The sequence below is a fragment of the Rattus norvegicus genome, chromosome 9, assembly GCF_021556685.1.
Source record: "Rattus norvegicus strain SHRSP/BbbUtx chromosome 9, alternate assembly SHRSP_T2T, whole genome shotgun sequence".
In the NCBI taxonomy this organism is placed as follows: Eukaryota; Metazoa; Chordata; class Mammalia; order Rodentia; family Muridae; genus Rattus; species Rattus norvegicus.
The window spans coordinates 29,934,212-29,958,116 of record NC_141542.1 but is presented as its reverse complement, the minus strand read 5'-3'; the positions used below and the strand labels follow the sequence as shown (position 1 = coordinate 29,958,116).

Below are 23,905 nucleotides of genomic sequence, written 5' to 3'. Positions count from 1 at the left end.
ATACCCACTGCTGTTTAAATTAGGGCGAAACCTCTGACTCGCTATCAGCTTTGACTATGTTTCTTTCCTACTAGAATCAACTGTTGCAGGTTCTACCGTGTCCCCTTAGTCAAACTGCACGTCTAGACTTAACTTCCGCTTTAAACAAGTGCCAGTGCATTGATTCAGAAAGAATCTCTGGTTAGGCATACCAGGAACAATTTAAGAACTTCCCAGTCAAACACCTCAGAGCCTTTGGGCAGCCTCATTTTACATAAAACCAAAATTCCTACCTCTGCAAGCACTTGAGCCAGTTAAATGTGTCTGTTTGCCTTATCTCTGTCTTACTCATGCATGTTGTGCTTAGTGGGCAGGATTAATCAGGCAGGAGAGGTGATTTAGCAAGGACAAGTCATGCTGCAGTCATGGCCATTCCCAGAGCACTAAGAATTTAAATGATGAGATGTAACATTCACTTGGGACTGTAAATCCACTCTGCAGGTCTGGCTTGACTGAGGAAACCCAGCTGAACTGCTACAAGACAAAACTAGTGAATGACAGCACTATACAGAAGCTGGAAATTAGTCTATTAGCATCTGTCTGTGGCTTCCTCTGGGGGAGGGGTTCTAGTGATGTTTATGAATTTGGACTCTAGACCATTTCTCAAAATGGAGCTCTGAGAATTGCTATGAGGCTATTGGATTGTTAAGCAGCATATTATAACTTAAGAATTCCCGTGTGTGTGTGTGTGTGTGTGTGTGTGTGTGTGTGTGTGTGTGTGTGTGTGTGTGTGTGTTTAAAACAGTGTGTCTATCCTAGGCTGGCCTAGAGCTTGGTATGTAGCCCAAGCTGGTCTCAGATGTAACTGTCCTGTCCATCAGCCGTTGAGTGTGGTGTTCCCATGCCACCCTTAGCATTCCCAAACCCCAGGGTCCACACAGGACTTTGTAAATAAATGCTGAGTAATGGGGCTAGTGCTGGGCAACAGCTAGCTTGGAACAATTCCTTATGTTCTCAGATATGTTGATTTGGGGGATCTCCACCTAAGGAGGGGAGCAATTAATATTTGTCAGGGCCTTGTAAGCCATACTGTTTCCTTCCGTGCATATTCTCAAGAGACTGGATGGAAGTGAGTTCAGGTGGTTCACGGGGAGGAAGCTGAGCACCTCCTCAGTCTTCTCACGTTGGGGCGCCCAGATCCCCTCTCCTGGACCTCTCAATTACTGCGTGGTCCTCAGGGCGCCAGCTGTGGCTCGCTGTGCCTTCTGCTCTCCTCCCACACTGATAAGTGTTTGCATGTGTGTTTCAAAAGCATGTTCTACAGCTGGAACTGGAGAGGGAGGCTTCTGCTCCATCTTCTCACCTTCATACGTGCAGTGGGAAGCCATGACTTTTTTTTTGGAAAGTGTGATCAACCAGATGTTTCGAACACTAGAGAAAGAAGTAAGTAACTTTCCCGTGCTCACCGAGTGACGTGTGACTTTTCGTAAATTGTTGTTGGATAGAGAGACTTAGGGATATGCATCTTATAAACGAGAAAACAGACTTAGATAGTAAGGTGCATGCTCAAGTTCAAATAGGTAATAAATGGGGGAGCTGAGACCAAAACTCAAATCTGGGATTGTGAACCCTTGAGCATTTGGTATCCATGTTGAGGGGCTGGTCAGTGCCTGGTAGTGCATAGGAGCCGCATGGAGGGCGAATCTGTAGTGAAGGCAGTGACGAGAACTTAGACGGGGATCACGTCGAGCCATCCTCTTGATAAAGCGTCTTTCTCAGTTAAGACAAGTAAAGCATAATGTTCATGGTGTGTGGCATTGTCCTCCCCAGGATAATGACTGATCATTGGGGGCACGTGCCTGTTGGTTGTGGCAGGGTTTTATACTGGGCCCTTTTCTTCTCACTGTATTGCTGACAGCTGAATCCAGGACCTTGCACAGACAGACAAGCACCACTTCTGAAGCTATAACCCTGGCCCTGGGCTAGATTGCTAGTCCTGAAAGATGGGTATTTGATGAGAATGTAGTAGGGTTATTTTCTTCCTGAAGCCTCATGGTGTTTGTGCCCAGGGTGTGCAGGCAGTAGGCTCTAGCCTACGTCTTGCCATGTTTGTCTAGTCTGACGGTTTGCAGACTGCCCATTTTCCTCCTCCATTGTAAACAGAAGCAACTCAGCTTCTATTTTTTAATGTCCTTTCAGTGGAAGAATTTGGCCAAGAGATTCTTTGAGTAGAAGGCCTAAAAGTTTGCTCCTCCTTTCTATTGTAGCATTAGCTTGATTGTTTCTAGTCCAGGAGAGGCGGCGACTGTCGCATAGGCGAAGCTTTAGCCCCTTCAGCGACGCCCTGATGATGAGATCGTTTGGGGAGTGCGTCACATTGTGATGAGGAAAGCCCACGGCGTTACAGAGCAGTGTGATGTAGCCATAGACAGAGCCTGTTGAAACAATTCCCCCACCTATCTTAAAAGGAAAGTAAGATGAAGCGTGGTTGACAGTGTAAGTTGGGGATGGAGAGACGGTTCAGTGCCTTAGAGCACTGTGTGTTCTTTCAGGGGGCCTGAGTTGGGTCCTGTTAGTTACAGGCTCACAAATGCCTTTAACTTCAGCTCCAGGGCATCTGACACCTTTGGCCTTAGAGGACACCTGTACTCTCAGGCATTCATGTGTACCCATGTGTGCAGTCATGCTTGAGAATGTGCATATGCATGTACATACATACACACACTCACACACACTCACACACACACACACACACACACACACACACAAAGATAGTCAAATAAATCTTAAAGGAAGTAGATTAACTTTTAACACCACAAATTTAGCCATTCCCTCAAAATCTATTCAAATGAACTCATTGAAAATGTACTTATTTACTTGACACAGAGACTTGCTGTGTAGCTTGGCTGGCCTTGAACTTGTGGCAATCTTATTGTCTCTGCCTTTTGGGTCCTAAAATATAGGTGCTCTCCAGCTAAGGGATTCAGCTAAGGCAGCGATCCATCTATCCATGAAAATGGAAACTTTTTTTTTTTTAAAGATTTATTTATTTATATATATGAGTACACTGTAACTGTCATCAGACACACCAGAAGAGGGCATCAGATCTCATTATTGATGGTTGTGAGCCACCATGTGGTTTGTGGGATTTGAACTCAGGACCTCCAGAAGAACAGTCAGTGCTCTTAACCGCTGAGCCATCTCTCCAGCCCCAACTTTTTTTACTTATAGGAAATTATATATCATTATATATCCCTGTTGTGCTTGTTGGCATTAATTATAGAATTTTTTTTTATTTTTTATTTTTTTAAACATTTATTTATTTATTATGTATACATCATACAACTTTCTGCCTGCATGTATGCCTGCAGGCCAGAAGAGGGCACCAGACCTGATTATAGATGGTTGTGAGCCACCATGTGGTTGCTGGGAATTGAACTCAGGACCTCTGGAAGAGCAGACAGTGCTCTTAACCTCTGAGCCATCTCTCCAGCCCCAATTATGGAATTTCTAATGGAGTGCTTTAGTGGTTTAGATTTTAATGGTTCAAAAGTATATAAGCTGGGCTTATGATTGTAAATACTTGAAAGCCTGGAGTAGGACTACAAGTTCAAAGTTATCTTGGGCTCTGAGTTCAGGACAGCCTGAGCAAATGTAAAAACAGTCTGGAGACAGAGTTGTGGGGCTAGGGACAAAGGGCTGAGATAGGCAGTGGTCGAGCCCTTTCCTAGTATGTATACACGAGGCTCTGGCTTCAGTTCCCAGAAACACTAACACTGCTTGTACGTGCACTGCGTGCAGTCATATATGCTCCTATGTCATAGTTTTAAACCTACGGTGTGAAGAAAACGTGTGCTGGTGGTGGTTCTTGCGCTGCAGCCCTGCTGACTTCCTTCTTGTGCCTGCCTGACAGGAGCTCCCGGTAAATGAGGGGATAGAGCTGCTGCAGCTGGTTTTGAACTTTGAGATGAAGGATCCCCTCATCCTGTCCTGTGTCCTCACCAATGTCTCAGCACTCTTTCCATTTGTCACATACAAGCCTGCCTTCTTGCCCCAGGTCTTCTCGAAGGTATGATCCCATCTTTACGAATTTTATTTTAAAGTATGAGTCCGGTTTTGTAACTGTTTGAAAGTGTGTGTTATAAACTGATGAAGGGGCAGGTGTGTTTTCGTGTGTTAGGTGGTTTGCCTGGTGCTTACATGGGTGAGATGCTGCACTGGTACCCTATTGTTGCATACCACTGGAAAGACACAGGCACAGACACTGTGTCTTCCCACAGGGCATTGCAATGAGTAGATGCATCTCCGTGCTGGGAAACAGGAAAACTGAAGAGGCTTCTAAGTGTGCTGTTGGCTTGGTGGTGGAGATTTTGAGTCAGGAACAGCATGGATAATTTTTAGGTCTCTGATTTAGTGGTTCGTTTCATGGTAAGAGGCCCCACTGCATCTGAAGTTCATATAAAACCTTACAATTAAAACAGCTCTCAGCATTGATAGGAGATTAAATGTCTAGGCTTGAGGGGTGCCGAGATAAAATGTAGGCATTATCTCAAGACTGAAAGTGTAATGAGGCTAGAGAGATGGGAAGAACACCGGCTGTTCTTGCCAAGGGTCAGAGTCAGTTCCCAGGACCCATGTGGTTCCTCACAGCCAGTGATGTAGGCATACATACATGCAAAACACTCATGTACATAAAGTGCATAAGTATTTTTTTAAAGGACCGGGCGTTTAGCAGTGGTAAACAGGATCTGTGTGTACACTTGGAGACATCCTGCTCTAGCCAGGAATCCAGTCTCCGCATCAGTGAAGGAGCAGCACAGAGGGCAAAGGTCCCACCCTGCCTAACCCAACAGAGAGAGCTAGCCAAAGGAACGAAGACCGTACTGCACTCAGTAGAAGCCCACTAAGCCTTGGGAAAGGGCCAGTGGGTTTCTTAAATTGCCCCTTGGGCCAGTGTTATTCCATTCTGGAGGCCAAGGCAGCACCCGCACTGCTGGAGGGAAAGAGCAGAGGGGCAGGTACCGAAAGGCTCGTGCAGATCAGAGCTGTCCTCAGCTGCGCTGTAGGTGATGGCATAGACTGATGGGTCTAGAAACCCCCACCTCCTACTTTATAAATGCAGAGGGAAAGTCAGGGCTCTTGAGCCTTCTGTAGACACCTGAGAAAGTGGATTGTGACCTGTAACGCCAGTGACCTCCTCCACCCTTCCCCTGCCAGCATGTGGATGCCAAGAACATACTCGCAGGGTGGGCGGGAGGGAGCTGGTGCTCACTTAGAGACAGAGAGTAATGACTGTTGCTTTTCTTCTCCCTCAGCTCTTTTCATTTGTCACTTTTGAATCTGTTGGGGAAAGTAAGGTAAGACCACTGTTTTCCTTTTTGTTTGGGGTTATTTTTTGGAACAGGTCTTACTATGTATCTCTGGCTGGCCTTAATTCGACCTTCCTACCACTGCCCCCCAGTGCCAGGATTGCAGGCATACACAGCCATGCAAAGCCGAGGCATTGATTTAAACTGCTGGCCTCTAACTTCTCATACGCTTAAGTGTAAGTCCCTCACACCCACACTTAACCTGGATTTCTGTGTGTATGGACTGGTTAGCGAAGCGGATGGTCACAGGCGTCTCTCTGGAGGCGTCATCCTAGGGCAAGTCTGAACATAGGTTCATGGGGCTGTGACTCTGCTAACTGTTACATGGTCGTCAGGTGCACGAGAGAGCGGTATTTAGTGTCTCTGGGTTGGGGGTGTTTCTCTGCAGGCCCCCAGGACTCGGGCAGTCAGGAATGTAAGGAGACATGCGTGTTCCTCCATCAACAAGATGTGTCGAGACTACCCAGACCTTGTTCTGGTAAGCTGCTGGACCCCGGCTGAGTCTGCTGGACCCTGGCTGACTGGTCTTGTGCAGATAGCTTTCTTGAGTTGGTCAGTTCTTCCTCTTTTTACATAGAACAGCTGTTCTCGGCCTTCTTAATGCTGCGACCTTTTAATACAGTTCCCCACATTGTGGTCACCCCCAGCTATAAAATTATGTTGCTGTTACTTCATAACTGTAATTTTTCTACTGATAGAGTTGTGATATAAGTATCTGATATGCAGGATATCTCATATGCAACCCCAAAGCAGTTGTAACCCACAAGTTAAAACTGCTGTCCTAGTAATACAGGATTGAAGGTAATTGAATTCACCCCTCAAGATGAATGGCTCTTTGAAATTGCTTCTGTCAATGCACAGAAAATGCTTTTTCTGTGTATAAGCAGCAGGTAGATCTTGGTGAATAGACAGTGACATCAGTGTTGGGAAGCGCCAAACAGAACCGCCCCTACCTGGTTCCGTGCTGTTCAGACAAGGAAGACTGTGACAAAGCTATTAAGTGATGGTTTTCTGGCATTCTTGACTGGCTCGACTCTCTGAAATCAGCCTTTCTTCTTTGTGATATGCAGCCCAATTTTGACATGCTTTATAGCCATGTGAAGCAACTCCTCTCCAATGAGCTCCTCCTGACCCAGATGGAGAAGTGTGCTCTCATGGAAGCCCTGGTTCTCGTTAGCAACCAGTTTAAGGATTATGAGCGGCAGAAGTTATTCCTAGAGGAGCTGATGGCACCGGTGGTCAACATCTGGCTCTCTGAAGAAATGTGCAGGTATAGGGGATTTGGGGGCCACTGACTGTGACAGCACTTGAGGAGAACTGGTTGGTATGTTTCCAGAACTGTGTCATGGGGGCTGAGGATGCAGGGCTGTGCTGGCTCTCTCAGTGACATCATCTCATCTCAGAAAATGCTGCCTTGCTCTACAGCGCTGCAGTAGGAGTGGTCAGAGGTGGCTAGCACGTTCATAGGCACGCAACGCTGTGGCACGTTTGCAGTGCGCCCTCAGCACCTTTGGAGAAACGAGAGCAGCTAGGAAGGATCACAGTAGGATCTGCGGACATGGTGCCTGGGTTGTCCACATGGTGGAGAACCTGTTTCTCTTGTCACTGTCTTAATTTATAAAATACACAGTGATAGTTGGGAGTGGGGAATTTTTTTTAAAGGTTTATTGATTTATACTATGTATATAAGTACACCATCTCTGTCCTCAGACTCACCAGAATGGGCCATCAGATCTCATCACAGATGGTTGTGAGCCACCATGTAGGTGCTGGGAATTGAACTCAGGACCTCTGGAAGAGCCGTCGGTGCTCTTAACTGCTGAGCCATCTCTCCAGCCCCGGGGAGTGGGAATGTTACCACAAACTTTCAGTTACAGCTTATAATTCGTGTGATTTAACTGTCCTGTAACAACCGCTGCTTGGTTTGGCTCAGTAGCACACACCTTTAACAGATAACCTGTCTCTCAGCTCTTTTTAACTTAGTTTCTCCAGACTGGGTCTACTGAACCCAGGTTGGCCTCTAGATAACCATGTAGCCAAGGATGACCTTGAACTCTGATCCTTCTTGCCCTCTTAAGTGCTGGGATGACAAACCTGTGGTAATGATGCTTCATTTGCCTGCTGCTAGCCCTTGTGGAGGAGAGTGTCTTTCCTTAAAGGCGTGACGCTTGGGAGCTGTGGTGGCATGTACCTTTAGTACCATCAGAGGTACACACCAATCTGGATTCCCTGTCAGCCAGTCCTGTCTCAGAGGAAGCAAACAAAATTTGGGGGGCTGGAGAGATGGCTCTGCTGATAAAAGAACATTTATTGCTCTTGTAGAGGACACAGGTTCATCCAGTTCCAAGCACCTACATGGTAACTCACTACCATTTGTAACTCCACCCCAAGGAATCCAGAGCCCTCTTCTAGCCTCTGAGGAATTAAACAGTCATGTGGTGCACAGGTATACATAGATGCAAGCAAGCATTCCCCCCATTTTTTTTTTTTTTTTTTTAGATCATGATGTAGGGACTGGAGGGATGGTGTAGTGGTTAAGAAAGCTTACTGCTTTTTCAGACAACCAGAGTTAGTGCCCCGCACCAGGCTGACCTGCTCCTAGCATCTGTAACAAGCTCCAGGGGACCCAGTGGTCTCTTGGCCTCTGAGATCACCCGCACTCCCATATACATACCCACACACAGACGTGCACATACACCAGCTTGTCTAAACAAAGATCACGATGTAACTTTTCTTCCCCCCTCGCTTCAGAGCACTGTCAGATATTGACGCCTTCATTGCCTATGTGGGTGCTGATCTGAAGAGCTGTGACCCGGCTGCGCAGGACCCGTGTGGCTTGAACCGTGCACGAGTAAGACTCTCCTGGGAGTGGGAAGTTTGACTGGCCAGGGGCAGTAGGTAGGGGTTTCATTTATCAAGTTTCTCAGATTTGTTGTATCTGTACTGGTGAGAGACCCAAGAGTCTCTCCTGCCCTAAGCTTCTCCTTTCTTTTCTTCTTTAGTCTTGAATTCTTGAGTTAGTTCTCACAGCAGAGCACATGGTCTTTTCTATGAAGTCATTATTTTGGCTTTAAGGATCCCTAAGTAGCTCGGAAGATGGAGGTGTAATGAGGAAGTAGGTCAGAACTTGGTCGCAGGGTGAGTCCTCCCTGCTATTGCTCTCTGGCATGTGAAGTCCTAGGTGATGGCCAAACCTTGAGAACCTGAGGCTTCCCAGTGCATCGGTACTCAATAAGCCACTCTGGTGAAAGACACGTGATCAGCCTGGCATGAGGGGTTGGGGGTTAGGCTGCAAACTGGAGTCCTGGATGGAGGGTCAGGTAAAAATGGCAGTTTAAACACCTGGTGGTTGAGCTCATCCAAGCCACCCCTACCCCAGGGTCCTAAACCCCTGGAAAGACATCCTAATGAAAAGGAAGCTTCCAGAGCTTCCTACCACTGGTCCTGAAAACGGCAGTGAGAAGACCTACCTCCCTTGGACTGAACCATAAAGACAAGGACTGAGGTCTTGCCGGGGTGGGAGAGACAGGCTTTTTCCCTGTCTCTGTCGCTGTCGCTGAGCTGTCACTTGAATACAAGTCACAATGCTTTCCCCCTTAAGCCCCACTGTATTTTCCATTCTCCATAGATGAGCTTTTGTGTGTACAGCATCCTGGGGGTTATGAGACGAACTACCTGGCCTTCCGACCTAGAAGAAGCCAAAGCTGGGGGGTTCGTGGTGGGTTATACACCCAGTGGGAATCCAGTCTTCCGTAACCCCTGCACAGAGCAGATCCTCAGACTTCTCGACAATTTGCTTGCCCTCGTAAGGTGAGTCAGAGATATTCTTTGTTTTTATTTTAACCCTAAGAATCTCAAAAGTTTAATCTTTTATATCTGATCGCACTGGTGGTATGAAATAGGTCCTGATTCTGTTGAGAGAGGAGGCTCTTTTTTTTGTCTTTTTCTTTTCTTTTTTTTTTTTTTTAAGATTTATTTATGTAAGTACACTGCAGCTGTCTACAGACACACCAGAAGGGGGCATCAGACCTCATTACGGATGGTTGTGAGCCACCATTTGGTTGTTGGGAATTGAACTCAGGACTTCTGGAAGAGCGGTCAGTGCTCTTAACCACTGAGCCATCTCTCCAGCCTCAGAGGCTCTTCTCTCTAAGGGCAGTTGTCTTCCCTGGGTGAGGTATACTCTCGCTATAGACATAATGGTGTTGTCTGTTATATCCTGTTTTGGTTTTTCAAGATGTGTCTCTCTGTGTAGCCTTGACTATCCTGGAACTCACTCTGTAGACCAGGCTATCCTCAAACTCAAAGAGATCCACCTCTGCCTCTCAAGTGCTGGGATTAAAAGCGTGCACACTACCAGCACCTGACTTTTTAAAAACTGCAGTCTGGTAGGTTTTGTTGTTGGTTTGCTGTTCCTGTGTTGGTGCTGTGGGACTGACGTGGATGGACCTTGTGCATCTGTGACCACAGCATACCACTGAGGTACATCCCCGCTCTTTCCTACTCTTTAGAGCTCATGCCTGCTTGAAGGTTATTTTGTCTACATTTTTACCGGGAAGGGAATGGCTTGTTGGAGTGGGACAGTTGGGTTTCTGTAGGAGTATTTCTCCAGATGGTGTCCATGTGCACTAAAATGAATTTCTCACTCATGACTGAGCTCATGTAGGCCAGACATCCATTGGCTCAGAAACCAGAGGAGAGCTTGATGTCTTTCACCTCAGTTTGTGCCATGCTTCACTGTGACACCTGTGGCATCAGCAGCCACCTGAGCCCTTGCTTAAAAAGCAGAATTAGGGGGCTGGGTATTTAGCTCAGTGGTAGAGCGCTTACCTAGGAAGCGCAAGGCCCTGGGTTCGGTCCCCAGCTCCGAAAAAAAGAACCAAAAAAAAAAAAAAGCAGAATTAGGAACCCTCTGCAGACTCCATATGTTAACAAGCTACCCTGGAGTTTGATGTACACATGAGCAAGTCGGAAGCATTATCCTGGGCCACATGAGTTAACCTGCGCAAATGAAAGCTAGTCAGTCCAGGCTTACTGGTTATGAGAAGTGTGCTTTCAAACTTCATGTAAGTGAAGATACTACAAATATGCAGTCCTTGGCCTCTGACTTCTTTTGCTCAACATCATGGCGTGGGAGCCATGCAAGTTCTGTGTAGCTGAGGTCTGTTTTTTCTGTCTGTGTGGTATTCTGCTGTGTGGCTGTCCTGTCTCCTACTGGCCCCAGTGGGCTTTTGGACAGATTATTAATAATACACATACAAAAATTTGATAATAAGCTCCTCTCGCCATCTCAGGAATGTACTTGTAAGATATTTGCATAATCTCTTTGGTTATACACGGGAGGGCAGAATTCCTGAGTTGTAAGTTATGTGTATTTTTAGTTTTCCTGGCGAGGGCGGCTTTCAGATATGGTTGTGATGATCATGCCCCCAGCAACTGTGAACAGGAATGGTGGAAAGTTTTTTGGTTCTTTCTTTTTGTTGCTTTTGAAGCAGTGTACCACCAGCCCTTTGTGTGTATGTGTGTGTTTGCGGTGTGTGTTGGGGGGGTGTTTGCACTAATGTACAGGTATGTGCAGACAGAGACCAATGTCAGGGTGTCTCTCCATTGTTAATTCTCTGCTTTATTCTTTGAGACACAGTCTCCAACTTGAACCTAAACCTGGAAGTTTGGTGAGACTGCCTGGCCAGAGAACCCCTGGGCTGTGCCTGTTTCTGCCCACCTCAGCCCTGGGGTTATGGGCGAGTGCTGGCACAGCAAGCACTTTATTCTCCGAGCCATCTCCCCAGGCCCCTTTTGTGTTTTATAGTTCACCGTGACCTTGAACTCTTGGTCCTTTTTCTGTCTTCCAACTGTTACCATACCCAGCTTAGGCTGTCTGTCTGTTATGGTCACATTTAATAATGAGTAAAAGCAGAGGTCGGAGGGGTTGGGGATTTAGCTCAGTGGTAGAGTGCTTACCTAGGAAGCACAAGGCCCTGGGTTCAGTCCCCAGCTCCGAAAAAAAAGAACCAAAAAAAAAAAAAAAAAAAAAAAGCAGAGGTCGGGTATACTGCAAAGCCCGTTACAGCACATGTAATCAGATCACCTGAGGCTAAAGCAGGAGACTCTTGGGCACAAAACATTGTCTCAAAAACACCCAAAGCAAATGGGCATGTTTCACACGCCTTTACTACTAGTGTTCGGGAGCAGAGTCAGGCTGATATCAGCCAGAACTGGTCTTCAAGTTCTAGGCCAGCCAAGGCTGCATAGTAAGACCTTGTCTTTTTTTTTTTTTTTTTTTTTTTAAGATTTACTTATTTCTGTTTCATGTGCTTTGGCATTTTGACTACATGTATGTCTGTATGAAGTTGTCAGATTCCCTGAACTGGAGTCACAGACAGTTGTGAGCTGCCTTATGGATGCTAGCAATTGGACCCAAGTCTTCTGGAAGGGCAGCCAGTGTTCTTAACCACTGAGCCATCTCTCCAGCTCCAAGACCTTAGAGAGAGAGAGAGAGAGAGAGAGAGAGAGAGAGAGAGAGAAACAAACTATGACTCATTTGCTCAGAGTCAATTTAAATTCATTCAAGTAATTATATCAGACATTATTTTATACTATTACCATGATCCTAAACTTCTGAGAGAATTTTGTTTCAGAAAGCAAAATACTACAAATTGAGCAGAGTGTAGTTTTGTTTTTGTTTTTATTTTTCTGAGAACCTTGCTCAAGTCAGATTGACCTTAAACATACAATTTTCCTATCTCAGTGTCAGATACTTTTCCTGGAGAAACAGTCATCTGTCTTTGTTCTCTAGACAGGGCACTAGTAAGAGGTCTGCGTTGGTGAACGGGTGAGTTTATAGAGGTCATTTGGGAGTACAGGTGTCTCAAAGACAGCTTAGTCACCAAAAGGCCTGTGTGCGTCCCTAGAGCATCCCAAACAGCCTACAGCAGCTTCTGCCACAGAGTGTGCCCCTCCTCAGGGACCGTTCACTGTTGAAGAAGCTTGGCTCACAACCACCTGTAATGAGATCCTGTAATGCCCTCTTCTGGTGCATCTGAAGACAGCTACAGTGCACTCATACAGAATAAATAAATAAATCTTTAAAAACAAAGCAACAAGCCTATTAGAGGTCTTTACACTGAGCTCATTGTGTGGTAGACGGAACAGGAGGACAAGTTCAAGACCTGACTGTACAGTACAGCTAGCTCTGGGCTAGCCTGCTACCATCTGTACAGCTAGCTCTGGGCTAGCCTGCTACCTTCTGTGGGCTCCCCACAGAGGCCAAGGAACGTGCCATCCCCTGGAGCTGGTTACAAGAAGTTACTAATCACTGTGTGGATGCTGGGAATCAAAATTTTGTCCTCTCCAGGAGCAGCAGGTGCTCATGGCTGGTGAGCCATCCCTTAGGCCTTTGTTGTTTCTTTTTAATATTTGCTCACTTTGTAAACTCAGGCATGCCAACGGGGTCAGAGAACGACTTAGAAAAAGCTGTGGTTTTTTTTTTCTTCTTCTACCCTATTGGTCCTAGGGATTGAACTCAGATCAAATCAGTCTTAGTGGCAAGCACCTTTACTGCTGAGCCATCTCACCAGCCCCAGCCCCACACATTTTTCTTCACATCTTTATTCTGCAAGTGGATCCACTCCCCACCTCCACATGGAGGCACTTTATTAGCTTAGGCTGCCCAGGGTCAGGGTCAGGATTCTGAGCATCCATTCCCCACCTCCGTCTGCCGATAGCTCTGTAGGAGCCAGGGATGGGGCAGCAGAACAAAAACTCCAGGGCAGCCTGAACCACAGAGTAGACCCAGTCTCAGAAGACAAAGCTCTCACAGCCACTGACACGCTGGGAGAACACTGTCTAGGATATGAAACCTCTGGACTGGCACGAGACTAAGGCTGTTTAGAAACTTCTTTTAAATCCCCTATTAGATTGTGGAAAGAAAAGCACTCTGCTGTATTTTTTTTAATTATTTGATTTGTTTTTTAAGAAAGGACATCTCTACATAGCCCTGTTTGTCCTGAAATTCACTGTGTAAGACTAGGCTGGCCACTAAGTTAGTGAGTTCCTCTTACCTCTACCTCCTGAGGGTTAGGATTAAAGGTGTGCACCACCATGCCTGGTCTGATTGGGAGTTTTTTTAAACTCCCAATAATTCATGAAGTGATAATCACTGGTTCTCATTGCCATGTATGTATTCCATGCCATACATAATTGTAGGCTGGAGTGTTCTGTGACTGTCGATGTAACATGTTTGTTGCACTGTATCCACTACAGTCTCAGTGCAGCTGCATGCACTGTGGTGTCCATCTCATGGTTGGTCTGATGGGATCCCTCTTGTGTGCATTACTGACCAGCACGTCATTCTGTGATGCATGTCTGTCTGTCAGTGCTCGATACTGCAGATGTTCTAAAGTCACCTTTCAGGAGAAGCATAGGATTCCCAGCTTGATCCTTGGGCTTTTATTAGAAAGTTCAAGGGTCACTATGGCTGTAGAGTAAGTTCAAGGCCAGCTTAGCTTGGACAAGTTAACAAGATCTCGCCTCAAAAGGGAGTCATCTAAAGTGACTCACACTTGTAATTCCAGAAGGTAAAATGGGAAAAATCTCTGAGATCAAGGCCTGCCAAATTTGTATAGCAGGCCCCAGGCCAGAAGGGCTATCTAATATTAATAAGATATTTTCCTCTTTTTTTAAGTCAACAGAAAGCTGAGGTGACTAGAGAAATGGCTCCGAGCTTAAAAGGCACTTGCCGCCCTTTCACAGGACTGGGGTTTGGTTCATTGCACCCCATCAGGTAGCTGACAACTACATCCAGCTCCAGGGGATCTGATTCATCTTCTAGCCTACCCGGGCACAGAAGCTCATGTGGTCTACACACACATCACAATTAAATCAGTGACTGTTTTAGAGTTGGTAAACCCAGGGGTAAAGCCCCACACTACAGTGGGTTTTTCAGTCCTGGGTCCTGGGTTTGGTCCCTGTCTCCAGAAAAGCAAGGATGGATGTGGCTGTTGACTGTACAGTGAAGTAGTTAGTGTGAGCAGGAGCCAGGCAGGTCCTGTTTCAGGTCCTTGTCCCTTGGTAACACATGGCATTTTGATAGGGAACATGTTTGAATTTTTTCCTCTTGGAAGCTGTGTTGACGTTTGTCAGGTCTGTGCTCCATAAACAGAGACTAGGAAATGAAAGGTGGGTCATACCGCTGCTCCGTGTCCTGCTCTGGCACATTCGTGTCACGGACAATACTCTCATTGGTGTGGTGATTTGAAAGTGCTTGGCCCATAGAGAGTGGTACTTTTAGGAGGTGTGGCCTCGTTGGAGTCAGTGTCACTGTGGGGTAGGCTTTGAAGCTCCACCCAGTGCGGAAGAGGCCGTCTGCTCCTGGCTTTCTTTAAAGACAGAACTCTCAGCTCCTAGAACACCACGTGTGCCTGGATGCTTTCTGGATGCTTTCCACTATGATGCTAATGGACTAAAAGTCTGAAGCTCTAAGCCAGCTCCCGTTAAATGTTGTCCTTATAAGAGTTGCCTTGGTCAGGGTTGGGGATTTAGCTCAGCGGTAGAGTGCTTGCCTAGCCAGCGCAAGGCCCTGGGTTCGGTCCCCAGCTCCGAAAAAAAGAAAAAAGAAAAAAAGAGTTGCCTCGGTCATGGAGTCTGTTCACAGCAGTAAAACCCTAACTAAGACCGTTAGGTACCACCAAATAGTCAGAAAACTGGGAGTGTCCTCCATCAACTCAAGCCTAAACGGATTTTGCTTTAGAGTCATATTGTTGTGGCTGTCCTTCGATCTCAGGATTTGATGTGTTATTAGGCCAGGGAGATCGTACACAATGTAGTTAACACTTCAAGAGTGCATCTTTCTCTGGAGAATCCTCTTTTTTTTTCTTTGTTTTTGTTGCCTTTCTTGAGGGTAGTGATGATGGGGGAATCTGTTTGGAAGGCTAGCCAGATGTTTACCTGACGCCCTTATTTCTTTCAGAACTCACAATACTTTATATACACCGGAGATGCTAACCAAAATGGCAGAGCCTTTCACCAAGGCTCTGGATATTGTTGAATCTGAAAAAACGGCAATATTAGGTAAGAAGGCTTTACCTCCCTGTCAGGTTCATCCTAACCTCCCCTGACCAGGTCTCTCAATTTTCACCCTGATAAAATCACTCATTCTTACCTTTGATAAAGACAGAAATGACAAAATAGTCTTAAATGTGGACTCTGCTAGGAAGGAAAGAGGCAGGTCCTTGGGAGAGTGTCAGTTTGGAGGCCCAACCTGTTTGTCTGGGAAGTTCCTTCCTGAAGGACTAGTGAAAGCTAACTATGTCAGATGCAGGAGAGATTCTGGGTTAACTGTCGTGGACCTGGCCCTGGGTCTCGTACCCAGTTGCAGGAGGATGGGAGGAGGAGAAAGGTCTAACAACTTCACGATGGTTTTAGTACTCTGCTGACTGGAATTTACGGCCACTGCTTTGTAATGTACACCTGTTCACAGACATACACGCCTGCTCTTGGCTGTTGGCTCTTTGGGAAAAAGCATGTTCCCAGCCCACTTCTTATTTGTAGGATTACCTCAGCCTCTCTTGGAAATCAATGACCACCCTGTCTATAGAACCATTTTGGAAAGAATGCAGCGGTTCTTCGGCATCCTCTATGAAAACTGGTAACGGCCTAGCACTGCTCCATGCGTCCTCACTAAACACTCATTCTGTAGGGAAGCTAACACAGACTTTGGTGGGGAATTCTGGGGTAGGGGTGAGGTGGAGCAAGCAGTAGAAGGGAAGTTGGTGTTCATTCTAACGGAGCAGCCTGCTTTCCTACATCGCACCTTACTGTGTCACCTCACAGCCCTGGCTGTGACTTGAAGTTTACACCAACTGTGTCCATGCTCATGCATAGCGATGAGCCAAGAGTTAAGAGGGGAGTGCGTCTGCTCTCATCTGAGTGCTTGTCATCTCTTCCTCGTGGGCAGTGGGAGGCAGCTAGCCAGGTTTCTGTTCTGGTTACAGGGCTTAGTGACACCCAGCACATGCACACCACACTGAGCTGCAGCCTCGGTCTACCAAGCACTGCAGGACCCTTGAGCAGGTCTGACAGCACTGAGTACCAACACCAGTGACTTTGCCTTACAGTTACCACATCCTAGGGAAGGCAGGCCCTTCCATGCAACAAGATTTCTACACTGTGGAGGACCTTGCTACCCAGCTCCTTGGTTCAGCTTTCGTCAACTTGAACAATATTCCTGACTTCCGGCTCAGATCTATGCTTCATATCCTCAAATGCCCTGACAACCCAGAGGCCAGAAAACTAGAGAGAGGAGTGAGAGGGAGGGAGACCTGACTGCAAGGAACTGGTGGGACAGTGGACTTCAGTGCCGCATGATCCCTTTCCAGACAGAAAGAGTAAGACGGGGAAAACAGGAAGGCAGCTCCAGTGAGGGTGGGGTATTTTACAAACCCTCAGAGGGTCTCTCTGGAGATAAATTATTGTCTTCCTACTTCTTAGAAATATAACAAGTTTATTTTCTTTTCTACAGTTTGTTCAGTGCTTCTTTTTAGTCGGTTTGGGTTTGCCAGGGACGGTATATATGTAGTTTAGGCTAGCCCTACACATGCTGCCCTCCTGCCTTAACCTCCTAAATGCTGGATTCTAGGCATGAACCACCTGGGTTTTGTATTTATTTATTTTAGAGTTCTCTCTTCGGCCTATGCCTCCTAAGTATTGGCTGCTACCACTCCTGGATTTATTTTGTTTTGGTTTTGAGTAACAATCTCAGTGTTCTCCAGGCTGACCTGGAAATCTTGGGCTCACCATCTTCCTTAGCCTCCTGGTAGCTGGAGCTACAGATGAAGGCTGGTACAAAAGAACACTCAAGACTTCGTGTTCATCCAGAGCCTTTTGTGTAGGATGTCTTTTAAGTCTCCTCAGCAGCGCGGGCCTGGGATGTACAGCTAAACAGAAAAGGCAGTTAGGCTGATGCACAAGACATTGAGTATTTGCAGTTTAGGATTCCAGGTCAAGCAGGAGTGGTTTTCCTGCCAACACAGGACATGGTTGGCACTCGAAAGCCCTAGTAGACTGCCCGGTAGTGCAGCTTGTTGGCTGGAGAAAGAATGGCCTGCTCATATGAGGAACTCCTTAACCTGCGGTAGCACGTGTCTTCGTGAAGCCCCTCGTGCTCTTCTGCCCCCCAGAACACTATGAGACCCTGATATCTCCCATCCTTGGACCGCTCTTCACCTACCTTCACATGGTAAGTGGGTCGGCGCAGTGGGCAAAGAGAACTGGGGAGACGGCTCAGGCTGTAAAGCGCCCATAAAGTGTAATGACATGAATGTAGATCTCCAGAAGACACATGAAAGCCAGGCGTGTTGCCACACATCTGTAACCACACAGCATCTGGAGCTCTTTGGCCCAACAGACTATGATAATTGATAAGCTCCAAGTTCGGGGAGATTCAAAACTATGATGAAGGCGGACAGAAACACTTCATCTCCAGCCTCAACACAGGTGTGCACATGGCCCGTACAGAGCACCAGATGCACACACACACAAGGGTGCATGGCTGCTCTGGAGTCTTACCCTAAGGGGCTCCTGAAGTGCTCCCCCAGCGCCAACATGCCGTCTGTGAGGTGTCTCCCCAGCAGATGATTGCTGCTGTGTGTAGAGCAGTCCCAGAGAGACAGGCAGCTTTGTTGCTACGGGGCAACAAACAGTCCTGCTTAAGTCCTCCAGTGAGGAGAGATGATCAAAGGACTGTTTCCTCTGCATCTGCTCATGGCTCTAGGATGAAGCAGTAGACAGCTTGACAGAGAACAGATGTTTCCAGAGAGAACCAGAACTTCTCAGTGTTAATCAGTTTCAGCAGATGGTTGACATTCTGTCCTTGTCAGTCAGCAGAGTAAGGCTATAGAAACCGTACCTCCTTTTCACTGCATTTGGTCTGCCTGGCTTGGGAGATGTTGTTACAGGAAGGTGACTGACATCCCTGAATCCCTTAGATTGGCAATAAATGCAAATATTGAATTCTTCAATACTTGTAACATAGAAGTTTGATATCTGTTCCAACAATTCAACTCTTTCCTGTCTTGACTAAATCAAAAGTTATTGCTAACATTAATTAAAGTTCCTGTTTTAGATTCCTTTTTTCATATTTGGGCCTTGGTACAATTTAGTTTATAATTTAGAAAAATGACTTTAGGTTGACATAATGAGTTTCTTTCTGGGTAATTAGTTGGGCCTATAGTTCACCTTAATGGCTGTGTGTTACCCCTTACATCTATAATCCCAGCACCAAGGAAGCTGGAACAGGAGGATCACTCACACGTTTAAGGCGAGCCTGGGATTTATAGTGAGTTCTTTTTTTTTTTTTTTTTTGTTCTTTTTTTCGGAGCTGGGGACCGAACCCAGGGCCTTGCGCTTCCTAGGTAAGCGCTCTACCACTGAGCTAAATCCCCAGCCCCTTATATAGTGAGTTCTTGGACAGCCTAGACTACAGAGTAAGAAGAAAAATTAGTAGTAGGCCATGTTCTCCAGCCTCTGTCCATTCTAGCACTTGTCTTGTCTCTCCAGAGGCTTTCTCAGAAGTGGCATGTCATCAACCAGAGGAGTGTCCTGTGGTAAGGAGTACCCCTCCTTGGTGGGTGAGCCAGCAGCCAGCTTCCGGTGGGGAAAGGAAGAAGGGGCAGGCAGGTTCTGACTACCCTGTGGCTAGAATGGCAGTGGTTTATAACCACCTCCAGCCTAGATGGGAGGCAGTTTGTCTGGACAGGCTGTTACCAGTGAGTGGGCAGATACTGAACTCAAACCTTTCTGTGGTTTCCCCCTTACCTCTCCTGAGCCCTCCATTATTCCAACGAAGCCGTCTCAAAAGACAGTGTCCTGCTGTTGATCCCTGGTAACAGCTTCAGAACACAGACATGGGGAGAAACAGCATAGAACTGGCCTTAGGGAGGGCAGGTGCGGGTCACCACTTTTCTTATCCTCGGCGATTTTGCTCTTTCATGGAATGTGTCCCCTGGTTCTTGGCAGTGGAGAAGATGAGATTGCAGAGGACAACCCCGAATCTCAAGAAATGCTGGAGGAACAGCTGGTGAGGATGTTAACCCGAGAAGTCATGGACCTAATCAGTAAGTGACTTGTGGGGACCAGGGAAGCTGCTCACCCGGCCACCCCAAGGCTGAAGGATAACAAGGCCCCACACAGACAAAAGCTAATAGTCCAAGTCAGTCTCTGAATGAAGTGTTCACAACCAAATAAGAAAGGGATCCAAAATGAGAACTTGAACAACAAAGTTGGCAACAACTTTCTAGCTTGATAAAATAAGAAAAAAGTTTAATTCTTGAACATGGATGTCAATTTCTATGTTCAGAAATGTTGACAGATTCAATACTAGTCATTTATTGTCAATCCAAAGTAGTTAGGGATATGTCAGTCACCTTCCCTAAGAGTAGTCTGTGATGTCCCCCTAGCTGACTGACTGGAGGAGGGACCCCCTGTCTGGTTGGGGTCCTCAGAATACCACCTTCTATCGGGGAAGCTGATTTTTATTCTGTGGACAGTATCTGCCCACCAGCCTTCATGTGGCCAGTGATGGCCTGAGATAGTTGGTGAGAGGAGGCTTTATGGAGTGGGTAGACGGGACCTTCTCCTAGCCTAGGAACTGTGCTCTCTCCTAGTGGCTTGTTGTGTGTCAAAGAAGACTGCCGAGCACACTGCCACTCCCACTGCGGATGGAGACGGTAAGTGAGCGGTGGCTCAGCCCTTAGAGAGAGACAGGACAGACCTACCATAGTCTCGTGCTGCCCTGCTTGCAGTTTCCTTCTACCATGACATGACCCTCTCCGCTCATCAGTCTCCGCTCTTATGTTATCTCCTCCCAAGCACCTGTGATTGCCTGCACTGTTTCCGTTTAATTCCTTGCCTGTCCCCCTCACTGTGGGCTGTCTTAGGGACGGGACCAAACTATTCCTCCTGTCCTCCAGTAACGAAGTTCGTGCCTGGTAGCATGAGCACTCACATGTGACATACCCTAGTGTCCTCAGCACCCAGACGCTCCTGCAGTGCTCGCTTCCAGGCGTCATTCAAATCTCTATCTAGGTTGTCAGTCCTTCACGGACACTTAGAGGGCAGTGTAGCACTGCTCAGCACTGGCTGGCTAGGGCTTCCAGCTCGGGCGTTCCTCTTTGCTGAGGAAGAATCGTGCTTAATGTTCCACATTGTTTACAGACGAGGAGATGATGGCCACCGAAGTAGCCCCTTCGTCTGTTGTGGAGCTCACAGACCTGGGCAAATGCCTGATGAAGCATGAGGTGGGTGCCTCTCTCATCCAGCTTGGATTTTCCTGCTCTGGGCAGATGCTCTCAGTAAATGCATAAGTACACTGCTGCAGATTCCTGGTGTTTGGCTTCTGTAGCCCTGAGCTTTTGCCTATCCCCCACAAAGCTATTTCTACCCCCACCCCAGCCTTCGCTCTCTCTTTTTCTAAAAGAAACAAAATCTCACCTTGTCTGGCCTGGAACTCACTCAGTAGCCCAGGGTAGCTGCTGGGACTAAAGTCCTGAATTGGTGTCTAGGGCAACCAGAGGTAACAGTGCTTAACCCATTGTAATCTGTCTTTCCTGCTCAGGATGTTTGCACGGCACTGTTGATCACAGCATTTAATTCCCTGACCTGGAAGGATACCCTGTCTTGCCAGAGGGCGACCACACAGCTCTGTTGGCCTCTCCTCAAACAGGTGTGCTTACTCACCTCACTCCTTTGTGTGGTTGGAGGGTGGGCCTCAGGCCACAGCGTGCTAGGGAAGCACTTCACCACTGAGCTAAGCTCAAGTCCCTTTCCCTTTTATTTTGAGTGAAGGGTCTGACTAACTTTACCCAGCTAGCCTTGAGTTCACTGCTCCATCCCCAGGAGGCCATGTCTTTGCCAGCCTGCCTCAGTCTTAGTAGCTGAGCTCACAGACCTCAAGCCCGGCGGTTACCTTTGTACTGCTGTGATGCCATTCACCTAGCAGACTAGCTGAAGTCAGGGGTCTCTGGGTTTCAGTCCATGGTGATAAAGTGTGGTTGAGTTCACTGTGGTGACAGATACTCACCACACAGGAAGCAGAGAGCACAGGCCAGAACCAAGGGCGGGCGGTATAACCATTAAAGGCCTGCCCTGCTGAGTCAAGCTCCCCTCCCTTATTCAGAGTAGCAGGAGACGGAGTGTCGAGCACAGGGCAGGGGCTCTTCAGACTCTGTCAGATAAGTCAGGCTAGCAGGGTGAGTCAGTGTGAGGACTGGGGGACGGCCCCTTCCGAGGCTGGCATGGCTCCTGAGCACAGCTGTCTTCCCAGGTGATGTCTGGGACCCTGCTCGCAGATGCCGTCACGTGGCTCTTCACCAGTGTGCTGAAAGGGCTGCAGATGCATGGGCAACACGACGGGTGCATGGCTTCCCTGGTCCACTTGGCCTTCCAGATATACGAGGCACTGGTAAGTGTGCCAGGCGGGGTGGCTGGCAGCCTAGTGCTTCACTTTACCTTGCTCCCCAGATCCTGAGCTGTGGCATCTGCCACACTGCCTGTGCTGCCCCTGAGAAGTGGGTGTGGCATGGATCCAGTGAGCTTATCCCCATTTAACCAGCGCCCCAGGTACCTAGAGATAAGAGCAGTAATGGAGCAGATCCCTGAAATAAACAAGGAGTCTCTGGACCAATTTGACTGCAAGCTTCTAAACCCCTCCCTTCAAAAAGCAGCTGATAAACGACGGAAGGACCACTTCAAACGCCTCATCGCTGGCTGCATTGGGGTGAGTCATGCACCCATTAGGGCTTGCAGTCCCACACAGTGGTGGTTGTCTTAGACTGCTGCAGGTAAACTCAAAACCAGCTAGTCACTTGACTGTTCTGTGTGTGAGGGTGTGGTGGTGGAGGTCCTCTAACCCACAGCCTAGACCCAGCAAACTGGTCACTGCCTGTTCTGACAATATGTGGTGGGGGCTCTGTTCTGTATGTGGGTGGGGGTGGGGGTGTCTCTAACTCATCCATTTTCTTGTTTCCGACAGAAACCCTTGGGAGAACAGTTCCGAAAAGAAGTCCACATTAAGAACCTTCCCTGGCTTTTCAAAAAATCCAAACCAATGCTGGAGACAGAAGTGCTGGACAGTGAGGAGGGTGGACTGGCCACCATCTTTGAACCCTGAATCAAGCTTTTGGGCGTCCTTCTCCGGCCTCAGTTGTCATGTCTTCTTCCCTGTGTAGCTATCTCTAGGCCTTCCTCACACTGCCACCTCACTTCCCACCGAGTCAGCCTGGAGGAGCTCAGATCCAGGTCTCCTGTGAGAGGGCCTGAGTCATCCCACTAAAGTAAAAGGGTATTGGGACCTCCACCATTCCAAGAAGGTGACCTGGGAGTCGGCAGCCACCTGCAGTATGGGCTTCTCCAAGAAAAGCTAGAGCACCATGGCTTTGCCCAGAGCAGCTGCACCAGTGCAGACAGGAGGACCAACCAGGGTGCCGTGCCCAGCCCCACTGACCTGATCGTCCGGTTTCCTTTGGACGGCACTTGAGCCCCTTGCCATGGGGCTTTCGGGATCCTCCTCCACTCCAGGGGCATGTCTGGCCGAGGTGCTACATGCTGACCTGTGTCTGGCCAGCTTCCTCGTCTCAACCTAAAGCTAGAATCTGGTCGCTTGGTGGGACCCGTGGTACAGGCTATTTCTAAAGTCTGAGCACACCATCCAGGGACAAGAGCTGGGCAGAATTCCTTAGAGTGGACATCTTGCCCTTCTGACGGACCCTGGAGGGTTCCCCAGTGACACACCAACCATACAAGAGTAATCAGACCAAGGAGGCTTCTGACGAGCGAGCAGAGCCACTGTCCCTCCTGGGACTAGCTGAGTCCGGGTGCCTTTGAGAATCTCAATGGTCTTTTAAGCTTCTGAAGGTCAAAAAGTGTTCCAGTCATTGCCAACACTTTTGGTCCCTGGAAAGGGAATGAAGCAAACCAAGATGGGTGTGGGACCTAGTTCTGCCTATTGTGACAGGCAGATGTGACCTGTGTGTGTGTATGCTAACAGGCCCACTGTCCACCCAGCCCCAACTTTGACCTGGTGTGGGACACAGGCAGGCATGACAGAGTTGGAGTCAGAGCTAGGAGGTAGCTACTAGGGTTCGAGGTCACTGCTGCACAAAGCCGGCCGTCCTCCCTCTGCGTGGTGCTTGGGGTCTACAGATTGTAAGGTGAGCTCAGTATTTCCCTCCAGACTTGATAGCTGCCTACTCCTGTCTGCTTAGGGCTACGGAGGATGTAGTTGTATTTATTATGTTGTAATATTTTTAACATCCTATGACTTCATGCTAGAGATTTTCTATTGTTTATAGAACTTTTGTAGAAATGCTAACTCTAAAGTACATGTGCATGTCAGTAAAACCTGTTTCATACAGAAGGCCCTATTTTCCTTCTTCAACCCAGTGACTCCAAGCATCCTGTTAGGGGACAAGAGATAGACTGTTGACGAGTCACCCAAGCTATCAAGCAATCAGGTCCCTGACCACCAGAACCTAAGTCTGTCTCTCCTAGGCTGACAGTGGCGA

General features: G+C 47.7%; 1 protein-coding gene across 1 annotated transcript in view; it reads left to right on the top strand.

Annotated features, from left to right (window-relative positions):
• The window catches only part of Xpo5 (exportin 5), a 38,362-nt gene extending 14,605 nt beyond the window's left edge, over nucleotides 1–23,757 (top strand). Inside the window, 19 exon segments of the mRNA NM_001108789.3 lie at nucleotides 1,292–1,422; nucleotides 3,893–4,048; nucleotides 5,295–5,336; nucleotides 5,737–5,826; nucleotides 6,419–6,618; nucleotides 8,100–8,199; nucleotides 8,977–9,158; nucleotides 15,316–15,416; nucleotides 15,897–15,993; nucleotides 16,463–16,599; nucleotides 17,486–17,583; nucleotides 18,903–18,949; nucleotides 19,362–19,459; nucleotides 20,009–20,071; nucleotides 20,559–20,641; nucleotides 20,959–21,066; nucleotides 21,667–21,804; nucleotides 21,955–22,119; nucleotides 22,375–23,757. Of these exon segments, the coding sequence (NP_001102259.2) occupies nucleotides 1,292–1,422; nucleotides 3,893–4,048; nucleotides 5,295–5,336; nucleotides 5,737–5,826; nucleotides 6,419–6,618; nucleotides 8,100–8,199; nucleotides 8,977–9,158; nucleotides 15,316–15,416; nucleotides 15,897–15,993; nucleotides 16,463–16,599; nucleotides 17,486–17,583; nucleotides 18,903–18,949; nucleotides 19,362–19,459; nucleotides 20,009–20,071; nucleotides 20,559–20,641; nucleotides 20,959–21,066; nucleotides 21,667–21,804; nucleotides 21,955–22,119; nucleotides 22,375–22,512 (2,174 nt within the window). The 3' untranslated portion in view covers nucleotides 22,513–23,757.
• The last annotated feature ends 148 nt before the right edge of the window (nucleotides 23,758–23,905 follow it).